The sequence below is a fragment of the Neofelis nebulosa genome, chromosome 10, assembly GCF_028018385.1.
Source record: "Neofelis nebulosa isolate mNeoNeb1 chromosome 10, mNeoNeb1.pri, whole genome shotgun sequence".
Taxonomy (NCBI): Eukaryota; Metazoa; Chordata; class Mammalia; order Carnivora; family Felidae; genus Neofelis; species Neofelis nebulosa.
Genome location: NC_080791.1, coordinates 54,420,218 through 54,439,524, shown reverse-complemented (window position 1 = coordinate 54,439,524; position 19,307 = coordinate 54,420,218). Strand labels below are relative to the sequence as shown.

Sequence of the window (19,307 nt, the reverse complement as noted above, 5' to 3'; positions counted from 1 at the left end):
CTTTGTGCCTCAATTTAATCACCTATAAAAAGAGAATAATGTCTGTTTGTCATAGGTTGATGTAAGAGTATGGCATGGGTTGGAAAGAATAAATTTTTTAAATGTATGCAACTTGCCTTCATGCAAATTCATTCTTTTCTCTGAATCAGTCTGAATCAGTATTTCTCAGTGTCATTCATGGTTCTCTTCCATCACAGTCACCTAGAGTACTTGTTTAAAATGCATATTCTTTCTCTCCCTCATTCTCCCCACCTACTGAATCAGAATCTCTTACCGGGTGGGACCTGGAAAATAATATACTTCATGGGGTTGCTTTGAATACAAATATGTTCATCTTGGTAAAGCCTCTACCACAGCGACTTTCACATGGCAGATACCTGATTTTTTTTTTTAATGATACAATTCCAAAGTTTCCTTTCACTTGCATCTCCTATATTTCATAACACACATCTGAAGACTTAGTTATTCCATACCAAATGCTTATCCCCTTACAAACTTACCATGATCTTTTATTCCTCAGTACCTTTGCTAAAACCATTTCCTTTACTTGGAATGACCTGCTTTCCTTTATACCTGCTGAAATTTTATATATTCTTTAATTCTTAGCCTTTGTATTATCTCCTCTATGATAATCCTTGTGAGAATAAGCTGCTAACTCTCTTCTCAGTATTTCTGCAATACTTTGTGCCTCTATGTTGTAGCACTTAGTGCAGTCCACCTGTATTATAATGAGTGTGTATTTATCTGTTTCCTTCATTAAATGGTGAACTCCCAAATGGCAAGAACTGTGCATTTTAGCACAGGACCTGTAAAGTGGGATCTCAATAAATGCTGCATTGAATTTGTCATTATGGATATCATTAAACATTTTGGGGGGAACGCCTGGGTGGCTTCGTCAGTTAAGCATCCAAATTCAGCTCGGGTCATCATGGGTTCAAGCCCCCATCAGGCTCTGCACTGGCAGCACGGAGCCTGTTTGGGATTCTCCCTCTCTGCCCCTCCCTTGCTCGTGCTCTCTCCGTCTCTCTCAAAATAAATAAATAAGCTGAAAAAAGAAAGCCAAACCAGGTAGCAGCCACCCAGGGAGAACTAAAGTAAATGGGGAAACTTTACTCCAACTTTCAATCTTGAAAAATGTCCTACACAACAGCCGTATGAATGGCACAATATATTCCCCTACACCCTTAATCTAAATCCTCAAGTTACTAACATTTACCATGTATTTTTTTCTCTAAACACACAGACACTTCCCTTCCCTCCCCTGAATCACTTGAGACTAAACGTCAGATATTGTATTTCAGCATTGCCTTCCTAAGAACATGAACATTTTCTTACACAGCTACAATATCATTATCACAAATAAGATTATTATCTTCGGTACAGTAATATTATCTAATATACGTTCTATCTTCAAATTTCCCTAAAGTCTCAAAAATATCCTTTATAACTTTTGTTGGTTTTGCAGTTTTATTTTTATATATAATACAGGCAATAGATATAAAGTAGAACTTAGTTCTCAGAGAACTGGCTAGACTGGAGGGTCTCGTGCCCAGGTCAGTGCTACCTAAGGAAAGGTAGATGAGCTGAGGTCCCTAAGCCTTTCTGCTTTTGCGTTTGTTTGCTTTTGCTTTTGTTTTCCCATTCACCTTCCAAACCTGGTTGACAACATAAAGCCTGTGTTGAGCTGCCTCTATGTTGAACCTCTTCTCATTTTTTTAAATTTTGAAAAATTTCAAACCAACAAAACAAACTGGAAAAAAAAAACAAAAAACAATACCATCAGCCTATATTCACCAGTTGTTAACACTCTGCCACATTGACTTTGTCTTTATACGGCACACATACTACCCCTCTCCCTTTCTCTCTCTTTCACTAATTTTTTTAAGTTTATTTTTTTAGAGAGAGAGAGCATGAGCAGGGGAGGGATAGAGAGAGAGTCCCAAGCAGGCTCTGCACTCCATGCTGAGCCAGCACAGCGCTCGATTTCATGACTGAGATCCTGACCTGAGCCAAAATCATGAGTGGGACGCTTAACCGACTGAGTCACCCAGGCACCCCACCCCCACTTCAATAATTATTTTTGCTGAATTATTTGAAAGTAAGTTACTGACATTGTGACACTTGATAGTTCACATGAGCCCTAAGTACTGCAGAATGTATCTACTAAAACAAAGCCATTCTGCCATACATAATCACAGTATTATACTCAAAAAACTCAGCATTGATAAAATGTTAAGTAATATCAACTCCATAGTCAAACTGTAACAATTGTTCCAATTAAATAATGTCTTTTATAGTTGGCTTTCCTTGCCAATCCAAGATCCAATCAAGGGTCGGTCATGCTTTACATTTTGTTGTCCTATTTCTTGTTGTTGTTGTCCTATTTCTTTAGTCTGTTAATCAAGTCAGTTCCTCCCCATTTTTTCACTTTTATGACACAGATATTTTTGAAGTGTCCAGGCCAATTATTTTGTAGAATAGTCTACAATTTAGATTTATCTGATTCTTTTCCATCATGATTAGACGCAAGTTAATCATTTTGGGCATAAGTGCTTCATAGGTGGTTATGTCTTACGTGCATCATATCTGAAGGCACATAAAGTCAGTCTGCCCCTTTATTGATGAGGTTATGTTTGATCTGTGTTTAAGATGGTGGTAAAGGTAGAGTGCCCGGGTGGCTTAGTCATTAAGCATCTGACTTTGGCTCAGGTCATGATCTCGGTTCATGAATTCAAGTCCCACATCAGATGAGCTCGAGCCCTGCTTCAGGTGACCATGAGTCCCGTTTTGGGCCAGCCCCGCTTCTCTCTCTCTCTCTCTCTCTCTCTTCTGCCCCTCCTGGGATTTTTTTTCTGTCTCTACACCTCACTTACTTGCACCCTTGCTCTCTCTCAAGGAAAAAAAAAAAAAAGGATTAAAAAAAAGATGGTGGTAAATGTACATTTTTCCATTTGTAATCAATAAACAATCTGTAGAGTAATAATTTGAAACTTTGTAATATCTTGTTCAAACACCCAGCAACCTTTTCATCAAGTGGTTTTAGCATTAACCACTGATCCTTACCTGAATTTATTACTAAATTAGTGGTTGCAAAATGATGATGCTTCTGTCATTCCTTCTACATTCATTAGCTGGATTCTTCTGTAATGTAGCTTTTCTTCTGACACTCCCACCCTTTTTAGTATCACTACAGGCTCATGTTTTCTTTTTTTATTTATTGTGTACTATGTTCTTAATGTGTTTCAAAATTCATATGTTGAAATCCTAACACCTAAAGATGATGGTATTAGGGGTTGGGGTCTTTGGGTGCTTAAAAGTGTAGCCCTCATGAATGGGATTAGTGCCTGAGAAAAGGGGCTACAGAAATATTCCTTCCACCACATGAGAATAAAGAAGGCATTGACTACAAACCAGGAAGAGGGCCTTCACCAAAACTCAACCATTCTGATGCCTTGATCGTGGATTTCTAGCTTCCAGAACTGTGAGAAATAAATTCCTATTATTTATAAGCTACCTACTTTGTAGCTTTTTGTTACAGCAGCTTGAACACAATAATGTTTTAATCCACTGCCATTGGTAATATTTTTGAGGTTTAAATTGTCCCAAATTTGACCAGTGTTCTGTTGACACGTTCACAACAGTTTTTTACCATTGCCTTGTTTTCTGGCATAGCAAGATATATTATCTCTTGATTCAGCCATTTCTTCAAAGAGCCATGGTTCCTTTTAGTGAAGAATGGGATCTAGAAATCAAGAGCTGGATGTTAGGTGTGTTCGTTGTTATTGAGATGTCACTACATCTATGCCTTTCAGTATACACAGCCAGAAAATGTGTGTGTGTGTGTGTGTGTGTGTGTGTGTGTGTGTGTGTGTGTAATGAATTCATAAAACCTCCAGTTTAATCTAATACCTCAAGATTCTTTCTCTTATTCCCCCATTCCATATCTGTGCTTTCCTTCTCCCATGGAGAAACCTAATTCCCCAAAGCATCGGTAGAATTACATATTTGCTGTTTTTCTATGAACACAAAATAATTTTGAAATTACTACACCAATATAACTAACATCAAAATCACAAAATAAACTTTGAGATCTTTATAGGTATTTTTGTACTTGGAACACATCTCCTTTAGGTGTACGATCAGAACACTGTTAAAAACTTCGTGTATCGTTTCCTTTTTGTTGTATCATCAATTTCAGACCATTGAGTTCATTTGTTTCTCTTGGCATACTGTGTAAGGGTCTCCCTACTTCCTGTCTTTGCTGATTTAATTTTTTGAATGTAAAACATTTACATGGTTTAGAAGTCAAAACAATTTAACAAGGTACACTTAGAAAAATCTCACTCCTTTCCCTATCTTTTCCATCCCATACCTACTTCACTCCAATAGGTCAGTAACTATTTTTATTAGTTTATGGTTTATCTCTTCTGTATTTTAATAGTAAGCAAATATACACATACACCTACCCACATACGTACATACATACATCTTTTTTCTTTTAACTCCCTTCTTACACAAAAGGTAGCATATCTTGCCCTTTTTTTCTCTTTCACTTAACAATATATACTGAAAATCAGGATATCAGTTCTTAGAGATATTCTTTTTTCTTTTATACAGCTATAGAGTAATCCACTATGTGAATGTGATACTGTTTCTTCAACTTATCCTATGGATGGGCACTTAGATTGCTTTCAATATTTTGCTATTATATATAGTGCTACAATGAATAACCTTGTATATGTATATGGTTTCTTGTATCATTGGAGGTGTATCTTCAGCATGTAGGCTTAGAACTAGGATTGCTGGTTAAAGTATAAATGTAAATGTAGACTTGTTAGATATTGTCAAATTCCCCTTTATAGAGTTTATACTATATATTAGTGTTACCAGCAATTTATGAGGCCAGTTTTGAAATGTAGAAATGATTTAAATTGTTAGTAAAAATGAAAAGCATGTCCTATTGCTTTCTTTATTCAAGTCAAAGTTAAATAACAAAAGATGGAACCTACCAAGAATGAAAGAAAGGACTCTGGTGATTCTTTGGAGTCTTTCAGAACCCTCTTTTGAAGCTCAAACAAGTTAATCTAGCATCCAAAAATGAATTTGGCATGTACTGTCATAATTCAACATTTAAAAATATATAGGGATTGCTTACAGGGTGCTAAATATTGTCTCAAAGCCTGACATACAGTCAAATCACCTATCTCCTCCTTCAAGGAAATGGGGGAATTAGGCAAAGAGAACATTGTAGTAAGTGCTATAATACATGAACCAAAAGAGTTGCAATGGGAGCAGAAAGGAAGAAGCACGTAAAACTGCCTGAGTATTCACAGAAGGTGTGCTCTTTGACCTGATTTTTTTTTTAATGTTTATTTACTTTTGAGAGACAGAGACAGTGTGAGCAGGCAAGGGGCAGAGAGAGGGAGACACAGAATCTGAAGCAGGCTCCAGGCTCTGAACTGTCGGCACAGAGCCTGATGCGGGGCTCGAACTCCCAAGCTGTGAGATCATGACCTGAGCTGAAGTCAGACGCTCAACCGACTGAGCCACCCAAGTGCTCCTGACCTGATTCTTGAAGGGTAAACAAGGGAACTTCCCAGGTAAACAAGGGAACTACCAGGGAAAGTGTGTGCATAGGCACAGAAGGGTGGGGGAAATGCTAGAGTAGAATCATGGGGGGGGGGGGCTCCTGGGTGTCTTGGTTGAGCAACCAACTTTGGGTCAGGTCATGATCTCACAATTCATGGGTTTGAGCCCTGTGTCAAGCTCTGTGCTGACAGCTTCAGGCCTCAAGCCTGCTTTGGATTCTGTGTCTCCCTCTCTCTCTGCCCTTCCCGTTTGTGCCCTGTCTCTCTCTCTCAAAACTAATAAACACTTAAAAAAAAATTTTTTTTAATCATGGGAAGAGCTCCTCAATTGGTCAGCAGTGTCTACAAACATTTATTTTCATAGGAGACTCTATCATATGGGTAGTTGGGGCTAGATGGACATGTAAGTCTCCTCCAAGCCGTAGATCCTATCACTTTGAGACTAATATGTAGACTTAAATCTTATTCATGGATTAAATTTTAAAGTCAGCACTTAAGATGAAAATTGCTTAGGGGCGCCCAGGTGGCTCAGTTGGTTGAGCGTCTGACTTTGGCTTAGGTCATGATCTTGCTGTCCGTGAGTTCGAGCCCTGCATCGGGCTCTGTGCTGACAGCTTGGAGCCTAGAGCCTGTTTCAGATTCTGTGTCTCCCTCTCTCTCTGCCCCTACCCACCTCATGCACACGCTCTCTCTCTCTCTCTCTCTCTCTGCAAAAATAAACTTAAAAAAAAAAAAAAAAGATGAAAATTGCTTAGAGTCAGATCCCTTCTAGAAGATCCCCTTAATGTTAGAACATATGTGTTATCTTCCATACAGGACAGATAAAGTAGTTCTTTTGCATTTAAGGTCCGTGTTGTATGAAGAATGCATATTGTACGTTTAAACACTAGAAACACACTTCATGAGACCAAAGTTTCATACTGGAAGCAGCAACTATGAAATTGAGATGGAAGGAATAACAGACGCATGACTGCCATCTCATGTTATGCTCTTTGAGTACAATGGCTGAATTACCATCACTATTTAAATAGTTCTTTTTTTTTTCTAAAAACATATAGTTGAGGGGTGCCTGAGGTGGCTCAATCAGTTAAGTGTCTGACCTTTGATTTCGGTTCAAGTCATGATTTCATGGTTTGTGAGATCGAGTCCGTGCTGGGCTCTACACTTGACAGTGTGGAGCCTGCTTGGGATTCTCTCTCTCCCTCTCTCTGCCCCTCCCCTGCTCATGTTCTCTCTCTCCAAATAAATAAACATCTAAAAATCGAACAAACAAAAACTATATAGTTGAATTCCCATAAGGTAAATGTCTCTATGGCTCCCTGTGTATATTCTACATAGAAGACATAGTCCCTTGGGGTCTAGTGTAGTTAACTCCCTCATATCTGTTCTACCCAAATGATTCACAACTAGTCATGGTTTAGTTTAAGAATGGGTCTGTGGATCTGTTAGGTTAAAGAAGAAGCTGCTGTGTATATTAGAAATCCCAAAATCTAGTGGCTTAAAGAAAATAGAAATATATTTCTCTTTTATTAGTGTGGCCCACCTAAGCTGGGGGGGGGGGGGGCGGGCAGGGAGAACAGCTCTGGGGGAACTGCCAGGGGCCCATGTTTTTTTTCCTCTGTGTTGCTCTACCATCTTCTAGAGCATTTGAATGTCGGCGTTCTAACTTGAAAGGAAGGTGAAAGAGAAGAAAAGCTCACACCTAATGTCTTAAGGCCCAAACCTTAAGGCCCAAACCTAATGTTGTCATTTCTTCTGCTCCTATTCCATTGAATTTTATATTGGTGAGAGCACAGTCACATTGCCATACCTGGCTGCAAGGGAAAACAGGAAGTGGAGTCTCTGGCTGGGCAGCTTCTTTTACCCAGAAGAGGTAGAATAGATTTTGAAAGAATTCGCAGTCTTGCCAGTAGGAGATGTGAGGGCAAGTGTAAGGGACATTTGGAAAATATTCCCACTCTTCGAAGTTAATGAAGAAGCATATTACTAGACCACCTATCTGTTTTTCATATTCTGATAATTTTATTTGTATAAAACCTGTTGCCTTTGCAATTCCATGTATTTTCTATTGTGCATTTAAAATTTTCATTTTGAGAATGGGGCTGTAGGCTTTGCCATATTGCCAGAGCAGGCTGTGTCACCAAAAACAAAAAACGAAACACAAATTTGCCTCTGCCCTGGTCGAGATAGGAAGACCATTTAAGAGGCTCTTAATTCAGGCAAATGATGATGAGAATGTGACTCAGGCAGTGTCCACAGGGGACAGATTGAAGAGATCCTTTAACCCTCACTCGCAGAATCTGCTTTTCTCAGCAACACAGCCAGATAACAGCATTGCCACTAACCATTTATTTCAGCAGGAGGAAATGCTTCCTTGAAAGCGTAATTTAGGAATGTTTTCTTTTTAAACTTAACATAAAATAAGAGGAAATGTCCCAGCCATGTAAGATGCCACCCTGTCGTTTAGCCGGTATAATGGATATTATTATTATTAGCTGGACATTTCCCTACAATTAATAGCTTTCCCTCAAGAAAAAACAATAAGATTTTACAACCTCACATGGTGTGACGGAAAGCCTCTTAAAGAAGAGGAACAGAATCAGACACTCATGCAGGGAAGACAGCCTTGTGGTTTGCCCCAAGGGATTGGAAGAAGCGGAGGAGTCGCTGGTGGCAGGTTGAGGACACCTCAATAACAGACCGATGCTCCAATCACAGGCCTCTGCACAAAGCTGTGAGTAATCGCCCACCAATGCCAGGATCCACAGGCTGTTGCAGAGTTATCTTTCACTGCTCTGTACGTGACACCCTGGGCCTGCAGTATTGCACACAGCAGCCACATTTGTCACTTGAGTTCCATTGATCCAGCAACTCTGATGGGTTGCGGCTGTCTTCAGTCTCTGAATCTCCCAAGGATTATGGTTTTGCACTTTTACTGACCTTTCACTTGATTTTGAGCAGTGGCCTTGTTTCCTTTTACTAGAATGTGAGCTCTTAGAGTCTGGGGATCATGATGCTCCTCAAAGTAGATGCAATTCTTTGTTAGATGAAGCAATCTTTCAGTATTTCAGTTAAGTGCATTTACTTGAGGAAGGTGAAGCTCCCCAACCTGATTTGTAATTCTATTAAATATTTACCTTGGTTATTGCCCCAGAAGATTATTTTAAGTCCTGTATAGCATAACTGTGGTGCAGGGCGGTTCTAGGATTAATCAGAGCCATGGAACTGAAAACACATCTAAACCTTTTACATTTCTTTAAGAACTAATCATTGTAATCAAGTGAAAAAAATCCCTTTTTATCTTGCCTTTTAAAAATTTATGAACCGAAATAACTTTTACAAAAAAAGAATCTATTCTCCCCCAGTCTCCTCTGATCTTTGTGGAGAACCAGTGAAGCTGGAGGCAGAGGTACCGTTCAGAGCCACCTGGGCCCGAGGTCTGCATCCTCGCCCCAAATGAGGAATATACCCTTCCTGCCGACCAGTTTGGTTCACTCTTTGACATGCAGGTGTTCCAATTTTTCATAGTCCCTTAAATGTAAGCTCATACAGTCTTAAGTGTCAGCTCCTTAGAAAGATGCTGATGACATAAGTCTGAATATAAAAGTGTTAATAGTGAGACAGACTGGCTTCCTTGTCAGCCCTGGAACATTCACTGACGGGGTGAAGGATGTCAGCAGCACTTGCACACCCCATAAGGAATCAAGAGCCATGGAGAAAGCCGGCAAAGATACACTGCATCTGGTTCCACTTGGTGTAGCCACTTGGCATCTGTTTTGTTTCCTTGGCTAACTAAATGAGGAAGCAGTTTGTTGTATGTGTGCCTATATGTGGTCTCTTCCTGCTAATCTATAACCTGCCTATACTACTACACTTAAAAAAAAAAATTATGGGGTGCCTGGGTGGCTCAGTCGGTTAAGTGTCTGACTTTGACTCAGGTCGTAACTTCACGGTTCATGGGTTTGAGCCCTGCATCATGCTCTGTGCTGACAGCTCAGAGCCTAGAGCCTGCTTTGGATTCTGGGTCTCCCTCTCTCTTTTTGCCCCTCCCGTTGCTCTCTGTCTGTCTCTCACACACAAATAATGTTTAAAAAATTAAAAAAAAAAATGTATATATATGTATTCTGCAGTTGTTACATGAAGTAACCTATAAATGTCAATTAGGACAAATTGATAGTGTTGCCCAAATTCTCCATTTCCTTACTGACTTTTTGTCTATTCTAGAATTACTGAGAGAGAGTTGTTAAAATTTCTAACTATGGTGGTGGTGTCTGTTTCTCCTCTTAGTTGTTATTTTTGTTTTACATTTTGTAGCTTTTTTACTAAGAGTATACAGATTTGGAGTTGTTATATTTTTGTTGATGAATTTGGCCTTTTAAGCATCATGATATGACACTGCTTATCTGTAGTAATATTTCTTAAGGTCGACTTAATCTGATATTAGTATAACCACACCACTTTTCTTACTGTGTGTTTATGTGTTTTTTCATCCTTATACTTTCAACCTGTGTTTTTTTATTTAAAGTGCATACCTTATAAGTAGTGTTTAGTTGGATCTTGCTTTTTAACCTAGACAATCTTTACCTTCAACTCTTTAGTCCACTTAATGTTATTATTGATATAGCTACGTTTTATTTTTTATGTTTATTTTTGAGAGAGAGAGAGAGAGAGAGAGAGCAGGAGAGGGGCAAAGAGAGGAGGAGACACAGAACCCGAAGCAGGCTCCAGGCTCTGAGCTGTCAGCACAGAGCCTAACGTGCAGCAGCCACCCAGGGGCACCGGTATAGCTATGTCTAAGTGTTTCAATTGTCATTTGTTTTTTGTTTGACCTCATGTTTCCCATTCCTTCCGGCGTTAATCAACTATTTGTTAAATATTCCATTCTGGGGATGTCTGGGTGGCTAAGTCGGTTAAGTGTCCAACTTTGACTCAGGTCATGATCTCATGATTCGTGGATTCGAGCCCCACATCAGGCTTTGCTGACAGCTCAGAGCCTGGAGCCTGCTTCGGATCTGTGTCTCCCTCTCTCTGCCCCTCTGCCGCTCTCAACTCTCTCAAAAATGAATAAATGTTAAAAAAAATTTAGGGATGCCTGGGTGGCTTACTTGGTAGGGTGTCCAACTTCAGCTCAGGTCATGATCTCATGGCTCATGAGTTCGAGCCCCACATTGGGCTCTGTGCTGACAGCTCAGAGCCTGAAGCCTACTTCGGATTCTGTGTCTCCCTCTCTTTGCCCTTCCCCTGCTCATGCTCTGTCTCTCTCTCCTTCAAAAATAAACATTTAAAAATTAAAAAAAATTTTTTTAAATACTCCATTCTGTCTCTTCTGTGATTTTTCAGCTTCTGTTTGTGTGAGAGAGACAGAAAGAGAGAGATTGCTCTAGGGAAGATTCAGGTTCACACTTAAACTAATAAATATTCTACCTGCAGTGAGCAACACAACTGTGTGTGGTCATTAGGCTTATTTCTTTCAAACTTCAAGAAAGTTGCTCCTTGGTTTATGGTATTCAAACAAAATGCATTAAACTGAAAGTTACACGTTTCAGTTCAAATCCCAGCTCCACCACCTAAAACTTGTGTCATCTTGGCCAATGTGTATATATTTTGCGAGCTTCAGTTTCCTTATCTATAAAATAAGAATGGGTGTTTTAGTGCTACTTTATAGGATGACTACATAGATCATGTGAAGTAATTTCTATAGCTGTATTATGAAAACTGTAACTATATAAACATATAGGATATTATTTCAGGATTTAATGAAAAGACTGATTTGCTCTCTTTATACCTTAAAAAATATATATAAATTTCAATCCTATCTCTTCTATCATCTTCCTAAATTGAAAAACCTTTCTTTGGTACACTTGTCTTCATGATATTTTTGGCAGTTCTTTCCTTGTACCATCTCCAACTATGATTGGGTACCCCTTCCACAACCACTGCATCAAGGCATACTTCTTTCTGCTCATACTTTAAGACCCAATTAAAACAGCATGTCATTGATGACAACTTCCCACTCGTATTTATTCCCTCTCTTCTGATATCCTCTCAACTCTATCTATTTATCTTATCCTACTGTAACTACTTCCACACATTCACTAACTTTGCCTGACTAAAACTCCTCCATTAACTATTTGGTTCATCTCAGTATTTCCAATGTTGAGTGTAGAGCCTGGTGCAGAGTAAGTGCGCAGTAAATACCTGTTGACTGAATGAAAGGATAAAGATAGACAACTCAGGGAAGGACGGCTTTGGTCACTGATCTTCAGTGCTGAGAGTGTCATCCCTGTGAAGATACAGAATACGTGAAGCCCAGTAATTGTGCTCGTATTTATCAAACTCCCACTGTCCCATTTGCTGATGTGGAAGCAGTTCAGAAGCCACCATCCTTTAATGTTGGATTAATGTCACCAAACATCTTACCTTAAATATCCCTGGGAAACTCTGGGAAGACTTTAGGTAGTGATGGGTTTTAAAGCATCAATGTAAGTTTTCCATAAGTGGGAAAGGAGCTCAGAAAAAGGTAAATTCTCTTGAAGTCTTTCCACAGTCCAAATTTTGGCTTAGTGTGCAAGTGCTTTCTTCTCCTACCCCCCTCTTTCCACTCTCACCTGTGACGCACCAGTCATACTGAATGACGTTTAGTTCTCCATGTTTTTGTTTCCTCTGAGCCTTTGTACATGCTATTCCCTCCACTTAGAATGCTTTGTCCCACTGATTTCCTGTTACCTGGCTAATTCTTGTGTGTCGTGTAGGTCTCAGCTTACATGTTACCTCCTCTGGGATGCCTTCAGTGACCACTTGTCCCGACTCCCCAAGTCTGAATTAGGTGCTCTTTCTCTATGTTCTCACAACACCCTGAACTAACTTCCTTTAGCACTGATAAAAGTATTGAAATTTCTTTTTATTCTTCTGTATTTTTCACTAGACTTAGCATTGAATCTTCTATTATTCCGAGGGCCCTGAATGATGCTTGGCACAGAATAAACCTCAGTAAACATTTTCTCAATAAATTAATGGATGAATGAATGAATCCCACAAGAATCCCAACTGCAAAGAAAGCTTAAAATAACAGGTAGCTGGAATACTTTCTCTTTCCATATCCAGCATTCTCCTGGTGTGCAGCCTGCAGATGTGGAGGAAGTTGTTAAGAAGGGTGTGCAGACTCTTGTGATTGGCCGAGGGATGAGTGAGGCCTTGAAGGTAGGTATTGGTGAGCACAGCATTCCTGAGGACAGCTGGTGACCTCTTGGACCATTACCTTAGAAATATGTCCTTCTTGGGGCGCCTGGGTGGCTCAGTTGGTTAAGCGTCCCACTTCGGCTCAGGTGATGATCTCACTGTTCGTGGGTTCAAGCCCTGCGTCTGGTTCTGTGCTGACAACTCAGAGCCTGGAGCCTGCTTCTGATTCTGTGTCTCCCTCTCTGCCCCTGCCCTGCTTATGCACTCTCTTTCAAAAATATAATAAAGGTTAAAAAAAAAAAAAAAAAAGTCCTTCTTGGGAGCTCATCTCAATATATCATGCACCCTCATTTTGCTGAGTCAGGAGTGGCCTAGGATAAAATAATGGATGTTAGTACTCTTCCTCATCAGGGTTGGACTCTCCAGTCTCAACCTAAGCCTAGGCCTGTGTTGTTTCAACTATTTTTCAGAAATTCTTCACTCCTGGAATTCTCAAGCTCGACAGCTATCAATATTCAGTTCTTTAGATTTCATAGTACTTCACTTTTTTATTACATGACATTTTTATAATACTTTCTATTCTTTCCTTGAACACAATCAAGTTATGCCTTTTTTCCCTTTCAGAAAAAAAAATTTTATTTTTATTGTACTTAAAGAAATAATACATGCTTATAGCAAAATAGGAGATGCAGAAATGTTGAAGTAGAAAAGTGAGAACTCCCCACCCCGGTTTGTACATGTAATGTATACTGCTCCAGGTCTCTATGTAACTGCAAATACATACTCTTACACATACAGATATACACGTACACACTTATAATCATTTTTTACATCAACAGGATCACATTGTACATATTGTTCTGTAACTTCCTACTGATGTTTTTACATTGTGGACAGCCTTTCACAGAAGTATATAGAGATCTACCTCATTCTTTCCTTTAGACAGATGTCCTAAAATACAGTTCCCTACTGATAAAGCTGCGATTCATTTATATTTTTTGTTTAACCTAGTTTTTTTCCCATTAAAATAATTCCTTTCTACAGGCTACTGTTATTATAAAGTTATTCAAACATATAAAAAATATAGGGTGTTTAAAAAATATTTCAGAACTCTTTGAGGCAGAGTCTAAATAAAATCTCCTTAAAATACTCAGCACAAGCCAGGTAAGAAAATATCCAATAATAGCTGCCACTATTGAGAATCTTTTATATAAATTAATTTACTTTTATTCAGTGCCTTCTATGGGTCAGACACTATTCTAGGCACTGGAGACAACACGAAAAATGAGACAAACAAGGTTCAAGGCCCTCTTGGAAATTAAAACAGTAGATAATTTCACATCGTAACAAATGTTGTGAAGAAAATAGTGACTTCTGAGGGGCTGCTCTAAATGCAGGAGTCAGGAAGGGCCTTTCTGAGGAGACATTTGAGCTGCCGTGTACATACAGTAGTTAACTTCATGCTCACACCACCCTGCGATGTTAGAGTTATTCCCATTTTATAGCAGAAGAAACTGGGGTTGAGAAACTTTAAACAGCTCGCCTACAGCCGCTTGGTGGGTACATGGCAAAGTTAGACTTTAGACTCTGGTTGGACTAACTCAAACATTCAACATTTACATGCTAGACATTTTACATACCTTAGCTGAATTAATTTTCATACCAGCCCTGTAACTAGGTATTATTATCCCTATTTACAGACATGGAAACCAAGGGTCAGAGAACTGAATTCACTTACCCAAGGTCACACTGCTAGTAACACTTAAATCCAAGACTGTCTGACTCCAGAATCCATACTCTTTCCATTTCCACTTCACCGGAGCTTTGTACATGCAGGATACTTTCAATCAACTTCTTAGAAGCCTTACTGACTCCTTGGGGCTCACTGCCAAATTTTCGACTGGTAAATGCTGGGTGACAGTTGTCATTGTCCAATTCTGTAGAGAGCACTTGCCTCATGGCAGGAAAGGAAACCCTGGAGAGCCTTTCCCTGGACTCACTCATCTCTTTCCCTCTTCCCAGGTGCCTCCGTCAACTGTGGAGTACCTTGAGAAACAAGGCATTGATGTGCGGGTCCTCCAGACAGAGCAGGCAGTGAAGGAGTATAATGCCTTGGCTGCCCGAGGAATCAGGGTGGGAGGGGTCTTCCATTCCACGTGCTGATGGAGCCTTAAGGAGAATAAATCACTAAGCCACAATGCCTCTGACTATCACTCTTACCACTCTCACCAACCTCCCCAAGCATTTTTCAACAGCTGCTCATGCCCAGTGCTGGGCTAGGGTTTGGGATGCATGGATGACTAAGGCAAGGTCCCATTCTGGGGGGAACTGAAAAGGGAGAAGACAGATATATACCAAAGTTTAATAATACAGTAAATGTTAGGCCAGAAATACGAGAAAATAAAGGCAAAAATAAAGCCTTCTGCTTTGAAGGCCAAAGAAAAGTTTCAGTGCATTAAAATTACATTGCGATTGATGCTTTGGAATGTTTAACCATTAATTCAACCAATTTTTACTGAGTACTTTATATGTTAGGCACTGCTAGAGGCTCCAGAGAAACAGCAATAAAAGTCTTATCCTCACAAAGCTTATATTCTAGTGGGGAAAATAAACAATAAATTCCATAATGAAAGCAGAACCTGTTATGAAGAAAAATAAAGCAGGATAAGAAGATGAAGAGCAGTGAAGGCTATTTCAGATATGTGGTCAGGAAAAGTCTCTTTGTGCAGATGACGTAGGAGCAGAACCCTGAGTGAAGTGGCAGAACATTTCTGTAATAGTAACAGTAAAAGGAGCAACGTCCTGATACTAGGGATCTAGGTCATCTGTCTTACTAGCTAAACCTCACCTTCCCTTGCTACGAAATGATGGGGCTGGACTAGACCACCGTGGATAGTCTTTGTTCTGTTAAATGCCACATGTCCTTTGTGAAGCCTTAGAAGAGACTGATGAACTATAATAAATTATCACCATCTCATTAGTTTTCATTCCTCCCCCTCTTTAAAGAGTTAGGAGTATGGGCTTTGGTGTCAAATAGCCTTGACTTTGAACTGTGGCTTCCTGCCACTCATTGGTTGGGCATTTATTTAATCTCTTAAGAGTTTCACTGTTCTCATCTGTCAGATAGGGATAATAATTAGTACCTGGAGTGATTTTGTAGGTATTAAATGGGGTGATTCATACCATGTCTTAGCATACTGCTTGGCATGTAGTAAGGACTCAATAAATTGAAGCCATTGTTGTCATTGTATTTTGATTAATAGGTGTGCTGTGTAAAGTCAACGTTTCTTTTTATGGTTCATAACATAGCAGCTTATTTCATAGATCTGTAGGATGTTGAAGCCCAAAGGAACCATCTACTCTTATTTATTCATTCTCTTTCATGCCCATTTACTAAGAGGCTCTTACTGAGACTGATTTTCATATGACCAGTTATTGCTGGGCCCTGGGGGTAGAGAAATGAATAAATTCTAATTCTTGCCCTCAGGAGTTCTGTGGGAGAGACAAATCTACAGATAATGATGATACAGGTGTTAATGTTATAATAGTTACAAGGTCTAATGGTGACCTAAAGGATGGCCTAATCATACCAGAATGGAAGGGAAAGTAAGGAAGACATCACTAAGAACAGGACACAAGCCGAGTCTTAAAGAACAGGTGTTTATCTATTCGCCGAACATTTGGCAAATTTTAAACATTTACTAGGTCAAGTGCCTATCACAGCCACAATAAAATACAATTGTCCCACCTCAGCCCTTGTTGAAGCCACGACCCCAGAAAGCTGGGTTTTGCTCCATGTGAGCCTGTCACCTGCTTGGCCCAGTTGGATATCTGACTGGGCAGCCAATCCACAGACCCAACAGCAACTTAAGATGTGGCTTGGCAAGAAAAGGGGAGCTAAGACTACTAGAATGGAAAGTGAAGGAACCTCTCCAAGTTTGCCCAGCAAGGAAGTGGCAGTGTTCTCACTGTGCATCTGCGCACAGAGTAGTTGGAAGAAACAGACATTAAATACAGAGTGATGGTATCAATGTTGCAAACTGGCACAAAGCTACCTAGACACCTGTTTTGTCTCCGAGTCATCAGATTAGAACCCAATGCTGTGTCTTCATCTCTACTACACACCACCTTAAAAGGTCCATGGGAGTGGGATGCCTCACTGGCTCAGTCGGTAGAGCAGGCAACTCTTGATCTCAGGGTTGAGTTGAAGCCCCACACTGGATTAGAGCTTACTTAAAAGGGGGGGGGGGGAGGGCATGGGGTGAGATCCTCACAGACCTGACTTAGCCTGGAGGTCTGAGGAAGTCCTGCTCAGTGTCCTTCCTGCCACCAGCAATTTGACAGATACAGGATCTTTCTAGGTCTCAGTTCACTCAGCTCAAAAAAGCCAGGCACCTATACGGCTAGAGGGTGTTTGATAAAATTCAGACTGTTTCTCTATCGATGCAATCAACTTTTTTGTTTTTAAGTGGAATGTAAAGTGAGACATCTCTAGTGGGTGTTGCATTAGGTGTGGGTGTAATCAGTGTTCCTGAGTTGTCTCCACATTAGAGAGAACTTAGTACAATCTTCTTGGAGACAGAAGTATCTGGCAGTGACATTATTAAACTTTGTATAGAACCTGGTAATAAACAGCTCCTATTTCTGAATCTGTTCTCCATGGTCATTGCTGGAAATGTGCAGAACCTGGAGAAAAGCTATTTTTCCACGTGCCACTATACTTGGTCCCATGTCTTAATCATTAAGCCCTTTGATTTGATTTGTAGGCAGCACAGCCCTCCCTCTGCCCACACTTAATTTCTTCTAGCTTGAGTGGTTCCTAAGACGAGAAGTCTGCCAAGTGCTTTCTGGGTACCCTATAATTCTGTTTGCAGAAGTCAATCGTGTCAAAGCCAAATATAAAGTCCTTTCGGAAACACGAATCCCAGGGCTGGCTTTTGCAGGCATGCCATGGTACTGCTAAGTTTGCTCTGGAATCATATTCATTCTTCCCCTGCCTGGTATGTGCCAGTAGCTGTGCCGGGGATACAACAGATGTTCTCACTGTGCGTCTATGCACAGAGTAGTTGGAAGAAACAGACATTAAATACAGAGTGATGGTACCAATGTTGCAAACTGGCACAAATCTACCTAGACACCTATTTTGTCTCAGAGTCATTTTAACATTAATTTTTAATGGCTTTTTTTTTTTTACATGAAAATGCAGATTTCTGGCTTTTCTGGAAGAACTGGAAGATCTTATACCCCCAGGCCCACACTTACAAACCACTAAGTAGAACTGAATGACAACTGTCTTCTGACAGAAGCTATGCTCTGACTGAAGAGAACTGAAGTCTATTATCTTCCTCCAGGCTGCATGACTCCTTTTCCCCTGCCTACCTTCTTTAGAGGTTTCCATTTGTGAACCTGAAATAAATACTTAAATAAATATCCTTAAAGAACATATAGAAGGCTGTCGGAACACAGAGGCCATGCGCCAAGCCCACAGGAGACACAAGACAGGCTTCAGAATGAGGCTCAGTTCTGGAGAATGAGAAGGAACCAAAGGAGACAATTTGAGGATATATTCTGGGGCTCAGCAGGTCCAAAGGTCTGAGACAAAACAGCATGATGAATGTTGGCAAGAACTACAGACCTCCTCTATAGCCAGAGAAGTACAAGAATGTGTTGCAAAGGCAGTATGAGGCTGGAGAGCAGGGGAGGGACATGAAGAGCCTTCGGGGACAGAACTTTAGACTTTAACCTGGGACAGAAGTGGGCCACTTGAGAGGGACTTAAGCAGGGGAAGGGCATGAGCAGATCTGGGTTTTAGAAAGATCACTGGTAGCTGTATGAAGACTGAACTGAAGGGGCAAGGTTGGAGGCAAAATCTTTAGGAAGCTAATGCCCCATTTTAGGGGAGATGATGGTGGCCTGCACTAGGACAGAAACTGAGTATGAGAAGGGAATTGAGTCAAGAAACATCTAAGCAGAATTTACAGGACTTGATGGCTATGTTTACATGCGGGGTGAGGAGGAAGTCCAATGTGACACCTAGGTTTCTAGCTTTGCCTGCTGGGTGCAAGGGAGACTGCTTACAAAGCACAATAGACCCATTATGGAAACCATATTCACTAAGAATCAGGAGGCCTGGGTTCCAGCCATGGCTTCACCATGGATTCTCTCTGGGCTTGTACATTCACTTCTAAAATGAAGGTGCCACACCAGAGTGATCTTTATACCCCCTTCAGGTCTTTATAATATAAGGTCATTTTTTTCACTTCATTCAAAGTGTGGAAACAGATGCAGAAAAATCAAGATTCTCATATTCCACAGAACCTGATAATTCAGCATAAAAGGAATTTAAAAGGCTGGACCCAATCTCTCATATGATACTTGAATTCCTTTGCAATAAACTTGTTAGGAACTTGTTCAACCTCTGCTTGAACACATCCAACATGGACATTTTCTTATCTCCTAATGTATCCCATTTAATTCTCATCTACCTTTTAAAAACTTATCTTAATACTAAGCCATAATCTGCCCCTTAGTGTATCTCCA

General features: G+C 40.2%; 1 protein-coding gene across 1 annotated transcript in view; it reads left to right on the top strand.

Moving 5' to 3' along the window:
* AAMDC (adipogenesis associated Mth938 domain containing) overlaps positions 1-14,965 on the top strand; it is a 30,465-nt gene extending 15,500 nt beyond the window's left edge. Inside the window, exons 3-4 of the mRNA XM_058687669.1 lie at positions 12,693-12,788; positions 14,790-14,965. Of these exons, the coding sequence (XP_058543652.1) occupies positions 12,693-12,788; positions 14,790-14,930 (237 nt within the window). The 3' untranslated portion in view covers positions 14,931-14,965. The remainder of the gene's footprint in view (positions 1-12,692; positions 12,789-14,789) is intronic.
* The last annotated feature ends 4,342 nt before the right edge of the window (positions 14,966-19,307 follow it).